Here is a 21,892-nt window from a genome sequence, read left to right as displayed (position 1 = left end):
AATTTTTTTTTGTAATAAGGTGTATTAGGTGCAGTTTTAAATGACTTCCCTTACATCACAAAGGACTGGGTCACTTTGTCACTCCAACAAGCTAATCATAATATAGAAAAAAAGCATCAAATACATGGCCCACAGGTCCTCCTTGGTGGAACCCCAACCAGACTGAAATATAACTGGGAAATATTTTTAAAGAAATAAAAATAACATGTAATATTACGTTTAAAACTAAATCAACTTACAGCCTACAGGGATCTTTCTGTATGGATTAGTGGCCCTCATTTCCAACTTAAGTTTGACACTATAGCTGAAAAAGATCCTCTCTTTTCATATGATGGGCTTGTTTTTATAATCTAAAGACTGGGATAATGGGAACCCCCTAAACATGTAAAGAAACGTGGGTTTGTCAAGTCTTCAAAGGAAGGTTGGAGGAGTTTTTTGCCCTGTCCAGTACATTCTTCTTCCCTTCCTCTCCTAGTTCATGTCAAATATTTGCCTGCTCAAAAAATTCTAATTGATCACTTATACCCAGTTACCATGCAGCATAACAAACAACAATTATGTCTATTGTTTAATGTCAGGGTTGCTTTCCAGAAAATTTTTATTGTAATGCAATTCAGTTTATATATACTCAGGTTTCATAGTCTTGTTCATAATGCATGGCTATCCACTTATAATTTTAAAAAATTAAAGGAAATACTCCTCTAAGATATTATTCCTTATTCCTGCCAGTCTCAAAGGACTGTCACTGTTGCTAGTTAACTTGTGCTCACACTCATCTTTATTCCACTTACTGATGGACATTTCTCCCACATCTGCCCCATGTTCCAGGACCTTCTTCCATCAGATCTATACTGTACACTGTTGCCAAATTATATTTCAGTGGACATGTGATCTCATCCATATTAATATGCTTTGTTTAACTGTATAGATCACAATTTATCTGTGATTGCTCTCATGTGATTTTTGTGCATGTCCTCCCATAATTCTTCAGAGATAAAATACAAATCCTTCCTCTAAGTCATGTAACATTTAATGAGTATCAAAAAGAAAAAAAAAGAGCAGGAAAACATAAAAGGCTCCACCCAAAGAGAAAGAGATGAACTCTCTTAAGAGTGAAACAGGTTCTTGTACCACAGAAGTTGATAGAGAGATCATCCTGAAAGGGCAAGAGGAAGAAGAGTTAAGTGGTAGTGGGTGATGGATCACTTCTAAGGCAAAACTAGGCTGCATGAAATTTGCAGCCTCCATTTAGTTTTCCTACTTTCTGTCCTCTAAAGCCAAACACAACACAATTCTAATCTTCTTTTACATGACAACCTTTCAAATAGCTGAAGACAGCTGTCATGTTCCATCTAAGTCTTATCTCCTTCAGGCTAAACACCCTCAAGTTCCTTGAAATTAGTCTCATATGGCATAGTCTCAAATCCCTTCACCATCTTGACTGCCTTCCTTTGTATGAAATTTAGTTTGTCAATTTCCTTCCTAAAATGTGATGCCCAGAACTGAACTCAATACTCCAGAAGTCATCTGCATGTGGCAGGTCAGGAAAACTATCACCTCCTTCATTCTATATTTAAAGCCTTTCTTAATGTAATCTAACAATAACTTTTTTGCCTACCTTACTGGTTTGTAGTCCACTAAAATTTTAGTTAAGGCTCATAATGAGCTTGTAAGTCCACTAAAATGAACTTCTGGAGGGCCAACCCTTCCCCAAGTCTTGTATTGTGAAATGCATTTATTAAAATCCAAATTAAAGACTTCTACATTAATACATACTACATTTCATCATAACAGAATCAGCCTAATATTTTAGCTTGTCATCTTTTTTACATCTAAAACTGTCATCCAACATGTGAGCAATACCTTCTAGTTTTGCAACTTGATAAGCATTTATTCAAGACACTGATAAAAATATTAAAATGGTACAGGCCCAGTACAGATCCCTGATATAGTACTATAGAGTTCTCCTTCCCAGCTGACACCAAATAACTAATGAAACTTTGCATCCAGACATTCAACAAGTTTCCAAATCTAATAAATTGCACTTTTCATGTAATCCAGATCTTTTCATTTTTTTCCAAAAGAAGATTATTCCAGACAAGAATAGAAATGGCATTTAAAATTCTATTCTCCAGTGGAATTACAACTTGAATTTGTCTGTCTTAGGTCAGAGAATTTAGAACCAGAAGTAATTACCACTATTTATATTGTACTATATAAATTAATATAGAGAAATCGTATGTAGAAATTTTATTTCAATAGCAAAAGTGTTTCCCTTTCTACAACCCTATGAGATAGGTACTTTAAACTGTGTTAATCCCGTTTCCCAACTGCCATCCAGAGAGATTAAGTGATTTGTCACATCACACAGGCAGTCAGTAGCAAAGATGGAAAATATTTCTTGACTCCATCTAGTATTCCTCTCTCCACACAATATTGTCCTTTTGTTGTGACTGAGAATATAGATGCTTTCTTTTTTCTTTGAAGGTGAGGATAATCAAAAAGTATTGTATGAAGACACCTCAATTCCCCCAGCTAAAAATTATTCTCTCACTTCAAATTTCTTAAAACAAGATTTTTTTGTTCAGATCTTGGGCCCTTCACCGCAAATCTAACCAAGTCACTCTCCTACTTTGTAAATTCAAATTATTCACTATTGCATCTAGGATAACATATGAATTCTTCATTTGGCTTTTAAACCTCTTTACAATCTGTCCCAATTTATCTTTGCAATTTTATTATACATATCATTCCCCTTCCCGCTCCCTACATTCTGCCAAATTAGTCCTTTTTCAGTGCCTCTTACACAACAAATCTCTCCCTTCTGCGCTTTTTCCCTTGACATGCTTTTGTCTGGAATATACTCTTCCCTCTTTGCTCTGCCTATTAGAATCTCATGCTTCTTACAAAACTCAGCTCAAAACTCCTCTTGTACACAAAGTCTTTCTTGATTCCTCCCCCAGAATACCTTATATATATTTTGTATATTTCTATATACGTCCATATCTTCTCTGATAGAATGTAAATTCAATGAAGGGAACATTTCTTTCTTTTCTCTATGGTCCCAATGCAAATTAAAATGGTTAGCACAGAGAAGGCATTTAATACATATATTCTGAATGCTTGATTATATTTTATCTGATACATTTATTTAGCTAGATTTATTTAGTCTTATTCACTACTTCCTCCCCCCCCCCACCTTAATCATAAACTGTTTTGAGAGCAAGGTCTATAACATTTCCACATTTCATTAACTTTTCTCATTGCGATGATCTAAGATCTTGAAGGCAGAAACTATCTCATTTTTGCATTTGTATTGTCCCTGGCCCTTAACCCTGCATCTGGCATACTGCAAGCATTTAATAAATGCTTTTCATTCATATATCCTTTCATCCTTCAATCTTCACTCTCATTTACCTCCCCATATCCAATCATGTCACAATTTACTGATTCTACTACCTACCTATCTCATATACTCACCACGACAAACTACAAATAGCCTTAGCAGATGCCCTCATCAACTTTCCTCTAGATTATTAAACAAATATTTATCAAGTACGTACTATGTCTGGCTTTGTGCTAGGTATTGGAGATAAAAGACAAAAATGAAAAAGTTCTTGCCCTCAAAGAGCTCACACTCTATCACAGAAGATATGTTGATAATCTGAAGAAAATTTCAAAGGAAACAAGGGATTCTAGGAAGCAATTTAAGAAAGGGGTGCACAAGGTATTTAGAGGAGAGCCAGTAAAAAACACATGGATACTAGAGATGGACTTATCATGAGCAAGAAACAGCAAGAAAATCCTTTTGACTATACTATAGAGCACAGCAAAAGAATATAATAAGGTTGGAAAGATAAGGTGGGAACTTGTGAAAGGTTATAAAATCAAAGTATAAGTGCTAATATTTAAGTCGAGAGGAAAAAGGGAGCTTTTTGAATTTAATGAATAGGGAACCGGAAAGGAAAATTAAGGAAAATAATTTTGGCAGCTGTTGGGACAATGGACTGGAGCAAGAAGAATCTCAAGGGAGACTATTTCAGGTGAGAGGAAATGAGAGGCTAAATAGAGGTAGTGCCTATTTGAGTACAAAGAAAGGAAGGATGTGAGAAATGTTATAGAGAAATGGCAAGATTTGATAAATCACTAAATCTTGTGTACTAAGGAAGAGTAAAGCATAACTAGAGCTCAGAGGTAAAAAGAAATGAATGTAAGAAGTATTAAGAGATTACTATGTACAAAGTGCTAAGCATCAGGGATATAAGCAGGACAGTTCCTTTTCTCAAGGAATTTACATTCTAATAACAGGTACAGGAGGATGTGCCTCTGCCCTTTAAATGGGAAGTGGTCAGCAGATGGTATTAGTGGTAGCAAATGCCTTTTCCACAAGGACTGTTCCCTTGGATGACTACTGTGTTAAATTAAAGCAGAAACTTGGGCTGGATATGCAAAACTGAATCATCTGCATAGAGATAATAATTAAACCCATGGGAGTTAATGAGGTCATGGCCTGAGAGAATGAGAGGAGAAAATGGAACAGGACCCAGGACAGAGCCTTGAGGTATGGGTTAAGGAGAATGCTGTAGAGTATGAACCAGCAAAAGTGCTTGAGCATAATAGCAAAAAAGGTACAAGAAGAATTAAGAGACAACAGAGAGAGTATCCACAAGAGAGTAGTCAATATTGTCAAACAATGAGGACTGAGCATACACCATTAGAGCTGTCAACGAGGAAATCACTGGTAACTTTGGAAACAGCCATTTCAGCAGAGCGATGAGGCCTGAAACCAGACTGCAAAGAGTTGAGAAGTGAGAGGAAAGAAGGTGAAGGCAGCAAGTATAGATAAGATTTTTCTAGAAGTTTTGACTATTAAAGGGAGAACTATCTGATACAGCTTAAGATGACAACAGAGACTAATGAGGGTTTTCTCAGGATGAGGAAGACTAAAGTGCAGATCTGATTGTGTCAACCATCCCTGACCCCCACTCAATAAACTCTAGGGGTGCTTTATTACCTCCACAATCAAATACAGAATCCTCTGATTGGCACTGGGTACCTTTTCTGTACTGTCTTCCTTCATTAGACAAGTTCCTTGAGTGCATTTTTTACCTTTGTATCTCTGTGCTTTGCATATACTAATGAGGGCAGAGACCGTCCTTTTTTCTTATTTGTATCCTCAGTGCTTGGCATAGTACCTGGCATATAGTATGTGTCTAATAAACGTTAACTGACTAAATTGCAACCATTTTTTTTCACACCTGATCCTTCTCAACTTCACTACAGCTTCCAGAACTGCTAACCACTCCCACCTTCTCCATGAATATTTATGACATGATTCTGTTTTCCTCCTTTGTCTGACCTGTCAGTCTCAGTATCACCTACTAGATCAATATCTATGCTTTGCCCCTATTTGTGGGTTTGTTTCAAGGTTCTGTTCAGAGTACTCTATGCTTGTTTTCTTAATGATGACACCTATCAGATTAAGTTCCACATTCCTTGCTACATATAGCTATGAAATTTATTTTTCTAAAGCACAGGTCTAACCACAGGTTAGAACCACAGGTCTAACTTTTTTTTAAGGAACTTAAGAATACCTAATGCTTCAGAGATAAAATGTAAACTCCTCTGTATTCAGTCTTTAAAGGCTTTTACATTTTGGCCTAACTTTCCAGGCTTGTTTAATATTAATTTCTAATATATCTATCCATACAACCAAACTGGACTACTTGAGGCTCTCCATACATGGTATCCCATTTTCCACTTCCATACCTTTCCCTCATGCCTGGAATCTTTTTCCTCCTTCCCTGTTTCTTGAAATTCCAAATGCCTTGGCTCCAGGTTCTACTTCTTATAACAGGTGATTCTGAACATCTCTAGTTGCTAATAGCTTAGGCACATCTTGAACCTTCCTAGTAGAATATAGATTTCCTAACAAAGACATTCTCATTTTTTGTATTACTGCTTTATTCTTTGCACATACTTATGATAAATGCTTGTGGGACTGTAGCATATCACCATTTCTGCCATTTATAATTCCCCCTTTCTCTTTAAAAAAAAAAAAAAAGGCAGCTGAGCAAATACAAGATCAATTCTGAGAAGGGAATAGATAACTAAAGAACTGATAATGCCCTAGAGTCAGGAGGACCTGAGTTCGAATTTGGCCTCAAACATTTGGCACTTAATTGCTGTGTGACCCTTAGCAAGTCACTTAACCCCAACTGTCTCGAGGCAAAAATACCCCAAAAAACTAATAAGAAACCCCCCCCCCACAAAATTCATGAAGTTTTCAAAAGGCATTTATTAAAAGCTTTCTATGAACCTAGTCAGAAGCATTAATGAATACAGTGACCTCAGAAACAGGAGGACTTAAGCTCATGCCCTGCTTTTAACACACAGTAGCTGAGTAACCCTGAAAAAATCATTTAATCTCTCCAACCATAAAATGATTCTTTACAGAGAAAAAAAGGGCTATAGACTACTGATGCATTGCTAATCTGCATCAGTAGAAGGAAGAGACAAACTGAGAGTTCTTACACCAGAGTGGTGAAACCAAAGGGTCTCTTGTGCCCCTCACACCAATAAACACAACACTAGCTAGGGGCATACACAAAGTCACTGTACCCAGGGAGTTAATAATCTGATTACATCAAAAGAAGCAATTAAGAATACAAGTCAGTATATACTCAAGGGCTTATTTGTGTGGTAGAGATAAATGTTCTTCATTAGAAAATGGAGAAATGAGTATGGACTGGAGTTTCAACTTAATTCAATATATATTAGGGACAAGGTATTATGCTATGCAGTGAAAATAAAAAAAGACAAAGAAATAATTCAACGAACCATTAAAAAGCTTATATTATTTTGGGAATACATACAACACACACAAATTAGTAAAGAACAAGGAAAAGTGAGAAGGGTTTTAGAAAACACTAACAGGAGAGATGAAGGAAAATTTCACAGAGGAGGTAAACCCTGAGGAAAGAGGTAAACCCTGAGGAAAGATTTTAAAGAAAATAAGTTTTCTAAGACTCTGACATGAAAATTAAGGGAACATTTCAAGGAAGAAAGTATCATGATGGGAGATGGTTCTAAGTTATGGAATCAACTAATAGTCTAGTTCAGATCAAATGCAGAGTTTCTGAAGAGGAGTAATATCAACAAAGACTGGGGGGGAAGAGGGGGGTGTTTGAAAGGGGTGGGGGGAAAGGAGTGTGGAGTACCTAAAATGTCATACTAAGAAGTTTATTTTATCCTATTGGCAATGACCATCACTAAAGGTATTTAAGCAGGAGAGTGACATAGTGATAACTGTGCTTTAGAAAGATAATTTTGCTATGTGTGGAGGATTGAATGGAGAAAGAAGAACTTTAAAGCAGTCAAACTAATTAAGAAGCTATTACAGAAGTTTAAGTGAAACATGGCTTTGGAAGTAAAAAGAGAGAACATGGGAGAGAAACTGTAGCAAGTTAAAAGATGAAATCTCAGCTCAGTCTTAAAGACTTAGGGCTATGGTAACAATATATTTTTTAAGAATTACTTCTCAATCCTAATGTTACATGACTACTATATAGTTTCTTTTCATGACACACATTCAAATACAATTTAGTTAAAATGTTTTAAGTTTTAAAACAAATTGCACTGATAAATTTCTTGTTTAGTTTGAATTTCAGTGCCCACTAAATAGCAAACAAACTTAAAAGTGAATAATATTTTTACCACTTACCAGTAACTACCATGCTGCTCATATTAGAGTTTGGGCTACTGAGTACACTGCCTGAAAGAAGTTCGTCAGATCCTCTCTACAAGGGGGAAAAAGAGAGAGATTTTGGTATAAGTAATCTTTACATGTAAGATGTTAATTAAGACTTTACAGACAAGTTTTTCATTGGGACTTACTTCAATCTTTAATCTCAGTATAAAATTGATGTATATAAAAAAAAAAAATTCTCAATCCCAAACTTCACTTCTTCATATCCCTCCACAAGGTTATCAGAAATCCTTTCCTGTCTTATCTCCCTTTTCTTTCTCATACCAACCCATGTAAACATTTATACATAAGGTCAGCTTGAGAAACTAAAAGGGTGTGTAACTCGTGATTCAAAGACTTTAGGAAGCTTCTGTAGTACTTGCAAACCGAAAGAACTGAGAACAAGATTTTTCACTGACTCATGGTATACTTGAACCCTGCAAAATCCTCTCCACAAAAACCCCAATATTTCACCCACGGCTTTTCCGACAACTGAAATGAGTAACTACCGTAGGAAATTCATACTGGAGAATGCATTTTAACTTTTTAAAAGTCAGCTAATAAAATTTAATGCACGAAAACACAGTAGCAACAAACATAGTTAGAGATAAACATTGGTAGAAACCAAGCTGGATTTGGAATAGAGAAAATCTAAGTTCGAATCCCACCTCAAACAGTTACTGATTCTATATACATCACAAACTTTTTTCTAAAACAGTGTCTTCATCTGTAAAACAGGGTTAAAAATACCTATGGCATCCACCTCACAGGGTTATTGTGAGACTCAAATCAGATAATCTACATAAAATGCTTAGCAAACTTTAAAGCCCTTATATAAATGTCAATTATTACTGTTACACTGAAAAATGTTCAGCAAATGTTTTTAGACATCAATGAGAGATCTGCATTAATTCCACTGGCCAGTATGGTAAATTGAGCATAAATTATTTTTCATTCACACCAATGCTTATATGGGGAAGAAAACAATTCAAAGTTATTTATGTACAGATTCTCCACAAAGTCCTATTCTAGGATCTCTTCATGTCATGACAATGTTAACTACGTCAGAGAAATGTATTGTGAGAGGTTCTAGAGCAAGCTGAATTGGCTTTCAATGTTGTTTTGGCAACAAACTGCCTCTACTAGGGTAAACATTAGACCAGTTACCTAAAAGAGAAAGAGGTTCGTTGATAGGCTGATTGCTAAACAGGTAATAAATTCTTTGGCCTTTACAAAGAAAAACACAAAATGGCTTGTGTCACGGCAGGGCCATGGAAAAATCGGATGGCAAAAGGTGCTACAAATTATAGTTTTTAAACTGGTCATATTCCCAATGTGAAATCCTTGAGCAATACCCAACAAACAGAATCATAGAAATACTGACATCCATATGAAATACATATATATTTGTTGCTAGATTAAAGGAGAGACCACACATAAGATAAATTGAAGCTAAATTAATCATGAGACTTATAAAGGAGTTTAAGGTGATTTAATCTTAAGATAATAAATATAACCACACACAAAAAAAGGTTCTCTTTTATTTTTCAGGAACACTTGAATGATTTTTATATACGGACAGGAGACTCTTGTTGGAAGAACATTTCATTCTACCCAATCATATGTTTTTTCATTATCAACAAACAGTAAGCATAATGGTATTTTGAACACTATATTATTAAGTCAACTGTGTCAGAGATATGATTCATTGTGGTACATTGTGAAAGAAAGCCTATTCACACCCAGCTGCTACTCTCAAGTCTATGGTCCTAGCAAAAGAGGACCAGCCACTGTATGCACAGAAAGGCTTAATACCAACAAACTGGTTAGCAACTTGATGATGAACTAACCATTCAGTTGTGGAAATGCATGAAACAAGCAAAAAACAGTGTATGTTTCTTAGTCCTATCTTGACCCCATTTCTGCCTCTTCAATGAAAGTAGTGGGAAATGGGGACATAGTACTAAAAATCATACAGTTTTTATATCATCCATAAACTTTAACCTAGCTGTTCATACACTTAATGAGATTCTTGTCCAATAACAGTAAGGGGTCACCAACCTAAAGGAATAGAAACACAAAAAAATTACTGGTCATCTCTTACTATAACGCTTATGGTTAACTACTTGCAAAAAAAAAAAAAAAAACTACCATGAAAAGGATGGCAGCTCATATGCTATGTTGTGGAGGGCAATCTAACTTTTACAAAGAACTCAATATGATGACCCTTCAAACTGAATCAATATGTACTTTCTGTAACTTTAATACAAAGCTAGAAAGAGTAGGTAGCTGGATGGCTCAGTGGATAAAGTGCTAGGCCTAGAGTCAGGAAGTTCAAATTTGGCCTTGGACATTTACTAGCTGTCTGAACCCTGGGCAAGTCATTTAACTCTGTCTCAGTTCCCTCATCTGTAAAATGAGCTGGAGAAGCAAATGACAAACCACTCCAGTATCTTTGCCAAGAAAACCCCAAATGGGGTCACAAAGAGTCAGACATGATTCTCCAACTGAACAACAAGAATAAAGGAAGATGGTGAGAAATATATTGGAAAGAATGGATAGCAGCAAAATAAGAAAGGAGACAGGACAAAGAGGAATAGTTTACACAAAAGTCTCAGGCTTTCATATCATGAAGATTTTCTTTAAGGCAAGCAAAAGAGGAAGCCCTCACAGATGACTAGGAAGACTGAGTCAATACAATAATATCAAGCCTCTAATAACTATCTCTGCCTGAAAAATAGTTACTTACGCCAAATACATTATGACATCGCAAAACGTGGTAAAATAGAGGAATTATTCCTATAGAGGAATTTTTGTTAAAGGAAAAACAAATGGTTATTGATTTTTGACGATGGACAAAAGCCTACAGTGATGCAATGTATCAGGATGTGCATGTGTGTGTGTACACACAGACACACACACAGACACACACACAGACACACAGACACACATACACACACACACACCCATACCCATGATACACACTGGTTTAAGAGAGCCTCTAGTTTCAAAGTTAAAAAGACTTGCCTCTGACAAATGTTGGTGAAGTAATCCCCGACAAGTCACTAAAGTGCTCAGTACACCTCAAGCAATTTTCTATCACTCAAAATTAAAGAGTTGATCTGACTGGTAGAAGAAGCTAACCACTGATAATTCATCCACCCTTGAAATCACAGGCTAAGTATAAACAGGATGTAAATAAAGAGAAAAATATAAATATATAAAGTTAAATAAAAGATCATTTAAGAGAGGGCACTAAGTTGAAAAGATCAGAAAAGACTGCGCACAGAAGGTAGTATTTGAGCTGAGTTTTGAAATAAGGGAAAAGTAAAAAGTGACAACAGAGGAATAGGCAATGATTGTAACCATGTAAACATAATAAGCAAAAAACTCCTTAAAGCACTGTGATTATGATGACCAAACTGCTTTCTAAGAAAAGTTGAGAAATGAACTATCCTATGACTTCCTCCTCTTTGCAGTAATCTTGAGTTTTGGATTATGACATACACTATCAGATCTGGCTGATATTTTTGTTAGTTTTCATGTACTGCTTTATTTCTTTGTTTCCTTTTTGTTACAAGAGATGGTTCACTGAGTAAGGGCCAGGGGAAGGAAACAGTTCCAGAAAGAAAAGCAATTTGAAAACAAAAGATAACTTAAAATTAAGGCTGAAAAAAAATTACTGTGTATTATGTATATTGAGGGTGAAAAGATTCCAGGCTCTCCTATTAGCCCTGATTCATTTAGAATGTTTTGAGGAAGAGAATGAGAACATTTTTCTTGGTTTCTTTTTTCCTTTTTTAGTTTCCCCAAGTACACTCAATCACTTTTAGTTAAAGAAAAAAATATATCTTTTCCAAAATATTCTAAAGTACAATGATAAATACCTACACCTAATTTTTACACACTTAGTCTCTATTAAATAGACCTCAATAAAAAAGTCTGATAAAATGATTAGCATCATACTTATTTTATGTATTGACTCTTAGATTTCATTCTAGGTTTCTCACTTACCACCCTCTTCTCCACCTCCCAAGCAGATATCGTATAATAGAGAATGGTTACTTTTCCACAGTACTGCTTTTCATTGCGAATTTGTTCCGAAAATATTTGGAAGTGCATGTCATGACCAATACAATAAGCATTTAAGTTACCTTCTAATGATGTTTATGAGAACAGCCCATGCAATACTTAATAAAGCTTTAAGAGGGAAAAATGCAGGCTTCCCCCAAAAATAGTGAACCATATCATCTTTAAGCAAGTGACTCAAATTATATAGCATAAGATTTATTTATTGTTTGAGTATCATGAGTAAAAAAATTGACTTAGAAGCAAAAGCAGACATTAAAGAGTATCTATTTACATCTACTGTGTTAAGATTTATAAAGATTTATTAGATAAATTAGAGATAATTTTTTTAAATGACATCATAGAACTTGGTAGGTAGAAAGGCCCTTAGAGATCATCTAGATTATCTAAATCCAACCAATCTCACTTTACAAAACCTGAAAGGAAAAATGACCTACCTAAATTTACACAGCAAGTGGAAACACCAAGATCTGCACTTAGGTCCAAACTCTAGTACCACATCATACTCATTAATGTTAAAGTTTAAAAAATATTAAGGTTTCAAAGCACCTTCCTCATAATAAACCTGCAACTTAAGCAATGTACAATCCAAATTTTGTTCAATGATCTTCGGAATATCAAGTGAGATCACCAAAAATATTTATATTAGCTATTCTTGCAGTGCTAAAAAACTGATAACCAAGGGGTTGCCCATCAAGTGAGAAATGGCTAAACAAAATACAGTGTATGAATATAATGGAATAGTACTCTTCTATAAGTATGACAAAGGGAATTAACTCAATAATAAGTCATGATTCCAATGCTACCCAATTCCCAAAAAAGGATATGGACTAAATATGAAAAATGAGATACGTATTTTTGGAAAAGGACAATAGATAAAATATATTTTGCTTGCATATGCCTGTTAAATGAGTTTCCTTTTTTGGGCAGGGGAAAGAAGAGAAACTAAATGATTAATTGAAAAAATTAACTTTTTTTTTTTTAAATAGAAAGGGAGACATGTGTTTGCCAAAGGTGTTTGTTATTGTTATAGCAGATACCTGCCACAATGTCCAAACAGAAAAGATTCTCTAAGGAAGATTAGCTTCTCCGGATGCTCCTGTCTGCATGTGTCATTGTGCTAACTGTATACTTCACTGGTAAACCACATGGCCTTTTCAATGAGCTTCACAGAAAATCAAAACATACTGAGTTGGTAATACACACAGGTAAAAACTAGCAAATAAAATTAGTATTGCCCAAATTACTACATGCCATTGAATGGGAAACCTATTGACTGAGACTGAGACTAGAGTACAACTACCAGAGTGCTTTTCATTCATTTGTTCATCTTGGATAGACATTATTCTTCAAAAATGTTGACAGTCTTGAAAAATTAAGACTAAGTATATCTTATATTTCCCTTTTCCCATTTCTTTACCATGGCATTCTCTGTGCCTGCCTGATATGCCACCCACTACCACCACCTCACCAACCCAATTTCAAAGTACTGTAATACTAACAATCCTTTCAAAGCTAAGTTCAAAACAACTCCTTGCATGTGGTAGGCATTCAGCAAATATTACTCCATACCATATACTGTACCCTTTTCTTCTCTCCCTTTATTTTTTATTCCACCTTTTTAGCATTCATTTACTCCGCTGCCATTTATTAAACATCTATGTAGAAAATACTGTGCTTGGTCCTAGGATACAAAGAACATTAAGTCATGCTCTTTATTTTCATTAACATTATCATTTCAAAGATTCACAGAATCAGTAAGTTAAAGCTATATAAAAAGGTTTTTTGTAGTCAGTGCACTCATTTACAGGTGAGGAAACTGAAATTCAAAGAAGTAAAGTGATTTGCCTCGGACCATACAGGAAGTTAAGTGACAGAACTGGGACACAAACCTAGGTCCACTCTGTTTTCTACTGCAGCGAAGGGAACATAACACAAATAAAAATGGTACAATATTACCTTTCCGTGAGGAATTATTGTAATTTCAATAATTTTGGAACAATTCTGCTCCTTAACATATCAACATATTATTAGAGTTCATCATTCTCTCAAGGAGAAAAAGACTTCTAGGTCCCCAGGAAGTAAAAGACCGTAAGAGATTTTTGGATAAATATTTTACAGACTGATACAGAGGCCCAGATTTTCAGGTCCATATAGCCATGATTTAAAAAAAAAAAAATGCATTTTATCAGTAAAAGTGATCTATTTTCCAATTTTCAGCACCTCAGTCCTCGTACTTCTTGTTCAATGACTTTTTTTTTCTTCATAGTAATAGTTAGCAACTTAAAAAAACAAAACTTGTCCTCTCACTATACTTCCAGCTTCAAGAAGTCTATATCACACTGTGGAGGAAGCTATAACAACCCTCAAGCTTCCAGGTCTCTCTGAAAATGTTTGTTTTCTGTGATTAAATAGGCTTTTTTCTCAGTAAAAGTCTGTCAGTTCTTGGCATTGTTTTTAAATTTCACCCACATCTTCCTTTGCTTTTTGGCTTGACTGACTGTGTTTTCACTATGGGTCTGAATGATCCATGAAATGCTGGACTTACCCATATTCACAGCTGCTAGTATCTCTAACAATCATTTAAGTGTGCTTTTTTGCCAGAGAGTTAAACTACAACAAAAGAGAACAAGGAAATACATGTATATTGTATAAAACCCAATATTCAACTTGTCAGAAAACTACTAAAGGAGGGGAAACAAAGTCCCTTCAGTTTCATTTGGTCAAGGTAAAATATCTGAAGCAGGCCAGAATTGGTATAAAAACACATATGCCACTGATATCATAAAATGAAACTATCAAAATTACTGCTAGTCTCAAGAAATTAAAAACTATTTCTACTTTTGGAGGGACTAGCAAGGGTGGCATTTTGCTCCATTCCAAAATTTCCTCTTTTGTAGTCAATAATCTGCTCTTTCAATAGTGTAATAATTTTAGGTCAAATGGAATACTCGCTGATTACCAATGGTTTTTGGCTGAGATTCACTGAACACAGCCCACTGGTAGAGGTGGTAAAAATTCCCATAAGACCCAAAGAAGTCCAAACCTGTGAACCTTTCTTGTTGGGGGTGTAAGCTCAGTTCCATGTGGACAGTCTCGGGCAGGTAAAGGTGAGAACTTCTAAACCTTAGAGTTCTCATGAGGCCCCCCCAGGGAACAGCAGGGAATCGAGGAGTGAGACCGAGCTATCTCGTGCATTTCCGCCTCTTCCCGTGGGAAATGTGATGGGAGAGAGCATCCCCGCCCTCGAGATTGGCCCAGATCTGGGCACACCTATTGTTATCTAACAGGCACGGTATTGAGGTGCAAACGATTCGGCAGGAGAGCTTAAGTAGGGTCAGGAAAGCCCGAAGGTGCTCTTAGCGCTGAGGGGCCCTTAGAGAACAGAAGGCCCCTCTTCCCTCTTCCTCTCTTCTTTCTTCCCTCTCCCTTCTCTCCCCACTTCCACTTCTGCTTTCATTCTCTTACTGTAAGATCTTGCCTCCTTGGGAGACCCCTCTCTCCTAAGGAAGAGTTCCCCCTGCACATGTAACCAAGACCCTGAATAAAGCCTAACCCCCGTTCGACTCCGGAGAGTCTCTTCTCTCATACGTTTATCCGGTTTGGCCAGCCGAAGACCTGCGATAGGTAAGGTAAGACTCGGGTAGCCCTCAGGCCTCTAGGCCTGGCACTTTCTTAACTATTAAACTTGATTTTTACTAAATATACTTTAAAATAATTAAGAAAATTTCTATGGCTGTTTCTCAAATAAGCCACAAAAGTACAATCTAAAACCAAACATACATAATTTTAAAATAACCTGTTGTTTTTGATTATCCTTGCCTCACAGAATCACATCTTAAAGTTGGAAAGGATCACTGGGATAATTTATTCCTACACTTTTTTTCCTAAGAATCCCTTCTATGACACTGCTGACAAGTATTCATCCAGTTTCCACTTGGAAATTTCTAGCATGGGAAAATGCACTACCATCTTAAAGTAGCCCTTTCCATTTTTGGAGAATTAACATTGTAAAAGTTCATATCAATGCTCAAACTGTCTCTTGTTTCCTTTAGTTAGTTTGAAAACATGAAAGGGGACATCGATCCTCATCTAGAACTCACATATCTGTAGAAATAAGAATGATATACTTTTAAATCACAGGCGCAAAGTGTCATTATTAACCACAAATATTCATTTTAGAACACTTCAGCCAAAAATAAAATAAAATATGTAAATCAATAATTTTTTCTTTAGGAATAATTAGGTAATTATAAGAATAATCACTACTGACCTAATGCTAATTTTAAAACATATGAATCATGAAAAAAAGTAGATAGTTTAACAAAATGATAATTAAAATATACATTTCAAGGCCAATAGGTAGATACCAACTGACAGTTACAATCCAGAAATCATTACCATGTGGCAACTTTTCAATATTTTTAATGAAGGGAACACAGTATGGCCTAGTAAGGAAGGAAAAAAGCATAATAGGAAAACAGGCAGAAAATAATTTGGAATCATGCAAGAAAAGTCACTAAATATTCATAGCCTTTGATCCAGAGATATGACAGCCCAAAGAAGTCAGATAGAAAGGTTTTCCTTACACACAGACCCATATACAGCAGAACTTTTCTGAGCTACCAAAGAAGTAGATACAAAGCTCTTCAATTAGGGGGTAGCTAACATAGCACTTAAATGCCTTTGAACACTTCTATGAATCAAAAAAAAAAAAAGAGAAATTCACCTGACTTTATATATCTTTTTTTGGTGATCTCATCAGTTCCCATGAATTCAATTATCATTTACATGCAGATGACTGTAAGAACTCCATTGTCCAGCCCAAATCTTTTTCTGGGTTTTATAATTTGGCAATCAGCATCACTAACTTGCCTTTTGAACATCTCAAACTGGATATTCTGCAGGCATCTCAAACTCAACATATCCAACACACAACTCCTTATCTTTGCCCTTTATAAAACCTTCCTCTCTTTCCAATTTTCCTATTACTTTCAAGACAAAAGTCACCTTAACTTGCAAACTCAGTGTCATTCTTCATTCCTCCCTCTCATTCATTCCCACACAACTAATCCATTGCTAAATCCTCTCATTTCTACCTTCCCACCATCTTCAGTCTCCCCAGACATCCCATTCTCTCCACTTCACACAGTCACAACTCTTGTACAGGCAGGCCCTCATCACTTTTCACCTTGACTACTACAATCATTCTCTAACTGACAGCCCTGCCTCAAGTTTCTTTTCATTCCAATCCACTCTTCACTCCATTGCCAAAATGATTTTCTTAAACTGCAGATCTGATGAAATCACTACCCACATCCCTCAATATACTCTAGTGGCCCTATAGGACCAAATATAAAGTTTTCTGTTTTGCATTCAAAGTCCTTTATAACCTGGTTCCTTCCTACTTTTACAGACTTAATACTTGCCATGTACTCTTTGATCCAACAATATTGTCCTATTTACTGTTGCTTACACACTGTACTCCATTCCAACTCTACACCTTTTCAACTGATGTTTCCCACGCCTAGAATGCTCTCTTCTATATCCTAATTTTCCTAATTTTCTTCAGGATTTAGCCTCAAATATCACCTTCTACAGAACCTTTCTAGGCACTTTCCTGTCTTCTATCTCTACCAAGTTCATTATTTTTATGATTACTTTCCATTTACACGACACATAACTAGAGAAGCTAAAAATACTGAGGATGTATCTAACAAAATGAACCCAGTAACTAATGGAATCAAACTATATAATCCTCTTGTACAAAAATATATTCCCTAAATATTGAGAAAACATTACTTGCTCATGAAGATATCAAATCAATGTAAGAAGTTACATTGCCTAAATTTGTACTTACTCAGTATTGTACCAAATTCCAAAAATTTTTATATATTTAGAAAAAAATAATCATATAGAAGAAGAAAAGATCACGAATCTCAAGTGTAACAATGAAAAAAGTAGAAAGAGTTCTTCTAACAGTACCAGATTTCCAACTCTAATTCAAAGCAATAATCATTAAAACCATTTAGTACCAGTTAAAAAAGAGAGGTCAATCAACAGAAAAAAATACATACACAACATAAACACAATAGCATAATGTTACTAAACCCTAACACTATATACAGTTACGGGAGGAAGTAATTACTATTTGAGAAAAACTGCTGAGGAAAATGAATAGCAGTCTGGCCAAAATTAGGTTTAGACTATTTATACTGTATATTTCTTGATTATACATAGTTAAATTGTATGCTGTCCTCTCCACTATAAAGTATTGTTGGACAGTGTTTTCCTTGTTGGAGCACACTGTCTGGGCACATAAATAAGTGCTTAATAAATTCTTGCTGACAGATTGGCTGATGACAGTAGCTCTAAAAAGGCCTTTTCCAAGTCAAAACCAGTAATTATAGGAGAAGCAATGGCGAAAAGACAGTCAAAACACCAAAAACAACCTGTAGCAAGGGTTTTCAGACTTAACATGATAGAACCAAGCAACGCACATACTCTGAGTAAGAGTAAAGTATTAGAAACCTAGCTATAAAGAGGCAAGACAATGGGGGGAGGGGGAGGAGTGGGGGAGGGAAGGAGAAGGAGGCACAAAAGGGGGGTTGGCAGGAAGGAAAGAAAAATACTATATACCTCAATAACCCTTTAAGGAACAATTATAGGACACTTCTGCTGTAGGTTAGGAAAGATGAAAGCAATTGACCTACTGGGGAAGTATCTTTTCAATATGCCTGACCTGCCACAATCTTGGCATGGAACTACACAGCTGAGCCAAGTATGACTTAAATTCAATCCCCAGTTATCTTCATCTACTACCAGAGAGTACTCAGGAAACTAACAGATTACAAGCTTCAGGAAACCAGAGACATTAGAAGCCTACACCAGACGTATCTATCCAAGATGCTAGACCTCAGGGAACCAAAGGTTTCTTCTCCTTTCAGAGGCAGAGAAAGGGAAATGAGAGTTTGTTCCCCTTGCAGAGTGTGAAACTGGGCAACCTCAGAGACAGCTAACCTGTGTACAAATTCAAGCTGCTGAATATAATACATTTTTACAAAATAAACTCTACTTTATCGATTTTTCTTTCTCATAGGTGTGACTAAGAACCTCATTTTGCCAAAACTGTCTATCATTCCCATTTCTCCCTTGTTCCTAGGAAGCATCCTACTGTCTTCTGATCCTCTGGCTATCCAAAATCCTCAGACTTCACCAACACTTACTTCCCCATTTCAACTTAACCTTCCTTTCTAGTCATTTATTTGAAACTCTCCTTCCCTGAAGGCTACTAATAAAGTCAAAAAAGGTCCAAATCACCCATAAAACACCAATGTCAAGTAATTTATGTGCTTGAACACTTCCAGTAACTAAGAATTCAATATGCAGAACATATCTTTAGATTGCTGTTTTGACTTTCTACTTGAAACCTTAGAACACTGATTTGCATAGAATAAGCATTTAATAAATGCTTTTTTATTCATTCTTATAGTGAATGGAAAAGCTCCATCCCTGTAAGTTCTATTCACTGCTATTATTTCTGCCCACAAGAGCTACAAAGAACTGGAGACAGCTCTAACTTCTCCTCAAAGACTTTTCCTTCAGATTAAGGATTTCCAGTTTCTTCAACTGTTTCCATATGATAATTTTTTTAGACCTTTCATCATCCTAGTTACCTTTCTCTAAACATCTTCCATCTAAATCAATATCTTTCTTAAAATACAATGCCCACAGCTGGACATGATACTATAGCTATCTGGACTGACCAAAACAACATACATCATCCATAAACTGTACTTCTGTACATGCAACCCCAAACTCTATTAAGTCTATGCTGAACAAAAATCTTTTAAAAATATGAACTGCCACCAAATTAGGTCTTCTTCATTCTGTACTTAGAACTGAGTCTTGTAAATTCAGGACTTAACATATTTATGACCACTAATGCTTCTTAATTTCAGATCAGAATTTCATCCTCTATCAAAATTTAGTGGTCTAATTTTAAATTCCAAGGCCTGTGAATAATTGTTATTGACATACTTAATTACTTTACACATAGGAGATTTTAAAGAGTCTAACCTTAAAGGATCTGGAAAGAAAACCTTTTAAAAGTCAAAAGAATCTCTGCCCCAATTTAAGTGTGAACACGTAGTTTTGAAAAGAGCAGAGTTCTGCTAAGGTAGGTCCTATGGTAATATTTATTATCAAAACAGTAAAGAATATGTAGCCATAGAACATAGAAAAAAATTTTACAGTCAAGAGTTTCATAAAATGCTTTATTATTTGCAAATCTGAAAGTTCCCTAAACATCAGGAACACATTTTCTAAAAGTACAAAAAATATTTTCCAAAGCCAAAATCAGATTCTTGTTGGAGTTGCTGTTGTATTTTAGATTATCTCTGCCTCTGTAAATTTTACTTCAATGAACTCCTTTTCTACTCTGCAAAACATCCTTCTTCCAAAAAGTGCTATACCAAAGCATAATTTAAAATTAGATATTTAAAGTGAAAAGCCATTTTTACACAGCAAGGACCCACTAAAATTATCTCTACCAAGTAACAGGTAGAGTGTTAATATAAATGAGTAATTACATTTATATTTTTATTTATGAAAATAAGAGGAAAAAAGTTCATGCTTCAGAGTTGCTTAAGAGTTTCTTAAGATTTAAAGTATAAAGCTGACTTAATAACACTATTAGAAAATCAGAATGTTTTTGAAAAAATAATTAAGGAAAAGAAGATGCATGTATTATTTCAAAATACCATGATAGTGATGATAGTATTTGTAGTATGGTATAAATCTCATTCCCATATAGAATGAGTTTTTTAAAACCAGTAAACTGGAACTGACAAAGAATTTTTTTTAAGAGAAAAACTTTTTTTTAATCAACAACCTCCCAGTGTACATAAGGATTCTTCTTTCTTTCAGAATTCCACAAGTGAATTTGCTAAGGACATGAAAATAACAACAAAGGTATTTTAAATTTCCATTTCTTAAAGGTAATAAGTGCTTATGAAAAACTGAAAAATTAGGAAAAGAAGGGACAATACTACACAATGATATATTATCTTACCTAAAAAAAAAAGGATAGTACAATGGAAAGAACACTATACCCTTGGAGTCCAAAGAAATGAGCATGAATAAATCTTAGACTTGAAAGAAAATCAATCTAATATTCACTTAAAGTAAGAATCTTCTGCACACTATCATCAGTAGCAGCAGCAGCACCGAAACATTTACGTACTCCTCTAACAACTGGAAAGTGCTATACATACTTTATTTCATTTAATACAGCTACACTGGGAGGCGTTTATATGACAGATAGTATCATATCTCCATTTTACAGATAAGAAAAATGAGGCTCCCAAACACTGAGCAATTTGCCTATGGTAACCCGGCTAAGTGTTAGATTTGCAATGTGATCCCAGGTATCACCTTAGTCAAGTTCAGCACTCTTTCTACTATACTATATATACTATGCAACAGCAGTTCCAACAAATAGTCCTAACAGCCTCTCTACCTAAAGACTTTCAAAGATGGGGAATTCATTACCTGTCAAGGCAGACCATTCCCATTTTTGAATAGTTCTCATGACTAGAAAGATTTCCTTATTATAAGCAGGAATTTGGCTCCCTATAACATCCACTCCTTGAAACACGCACAGTCAACCAGAAAAAAGCCTATCTTTTTACATGAGAGTTCTTTGAATTTGGAGTATAGTAATTACATCAGTCCTCTAAATAAGAGTATAGTGATTACATCTGTCTTAAGAGGTTCCTCTAATTCTCCAGTCCCTTGATTGATCTTCATATAGTAGGGAGTCACTGTCCTAGTAACCTCCTTTTGTAATAGCTATTCTACTTTATTAAGCTTTGAATTGATAATTTATGAAATTATAAAATGGGGGGTAAGCACACCTGGTTCTCTGGGCACTGACTGGGAAAAGACCATGACTGGCAGCAGTAAATAGGGGAGGAAATAATAATTTAATAATGACAGAGGGAAACAGGGACAAGTGGTGACAGGGGTACAGAAAATGACATGGGAACAGGGGAT

General features: G+C 35.5%; 1 protein-coding gene across 7 annotated transcripts in view; it reads right to left on the bottom strand.

Moving 5' to 3' along the window:
• Positions 1–21,892, bottom strand: part of PTBP2 (polypyrimidine tract binding protein 2) — a 133,476-nt gene that overhangs the window by 69,922 nt on the left and 41,662 nt on the right. For 6 of the 7 annotated variants that reach the window (XM_072644081.1, XM_072644075.1, XM_072644076.1 and 3 more), the window contains exon 3: positions 7,724–7,799. The exons of the other annotated variant lie outside the window; for it this stretch is intronic. In XM_072644081.1, coding sequence (XP_072500182.1) covers positions 7,724–7,799 — 76 coding nt within the window. The remainder of the gene's footprint in view (positions 1–7,723; positions 7,800–21,892) is intronic. 7 annotated transcript variants of the gene reach the window in all.

This window comes from Notamacropus eugenii, chromosome 2, assembly GCF_028372415.1.
Source record: "Notamacropus eugenii isolate mMacEug1 chromosome 2, mMacEug1.pri_v2, whole genome shotgun sequence".
NCBI lineage: Eukaryota > Metazoa > Chordata > Mammalia > Diprotodontia > Macropodidae > Notamacropus > Notamacropus eugenii.
This window is presented reverse-complemented; position numbering and strand designations above follow the sequence as displayed.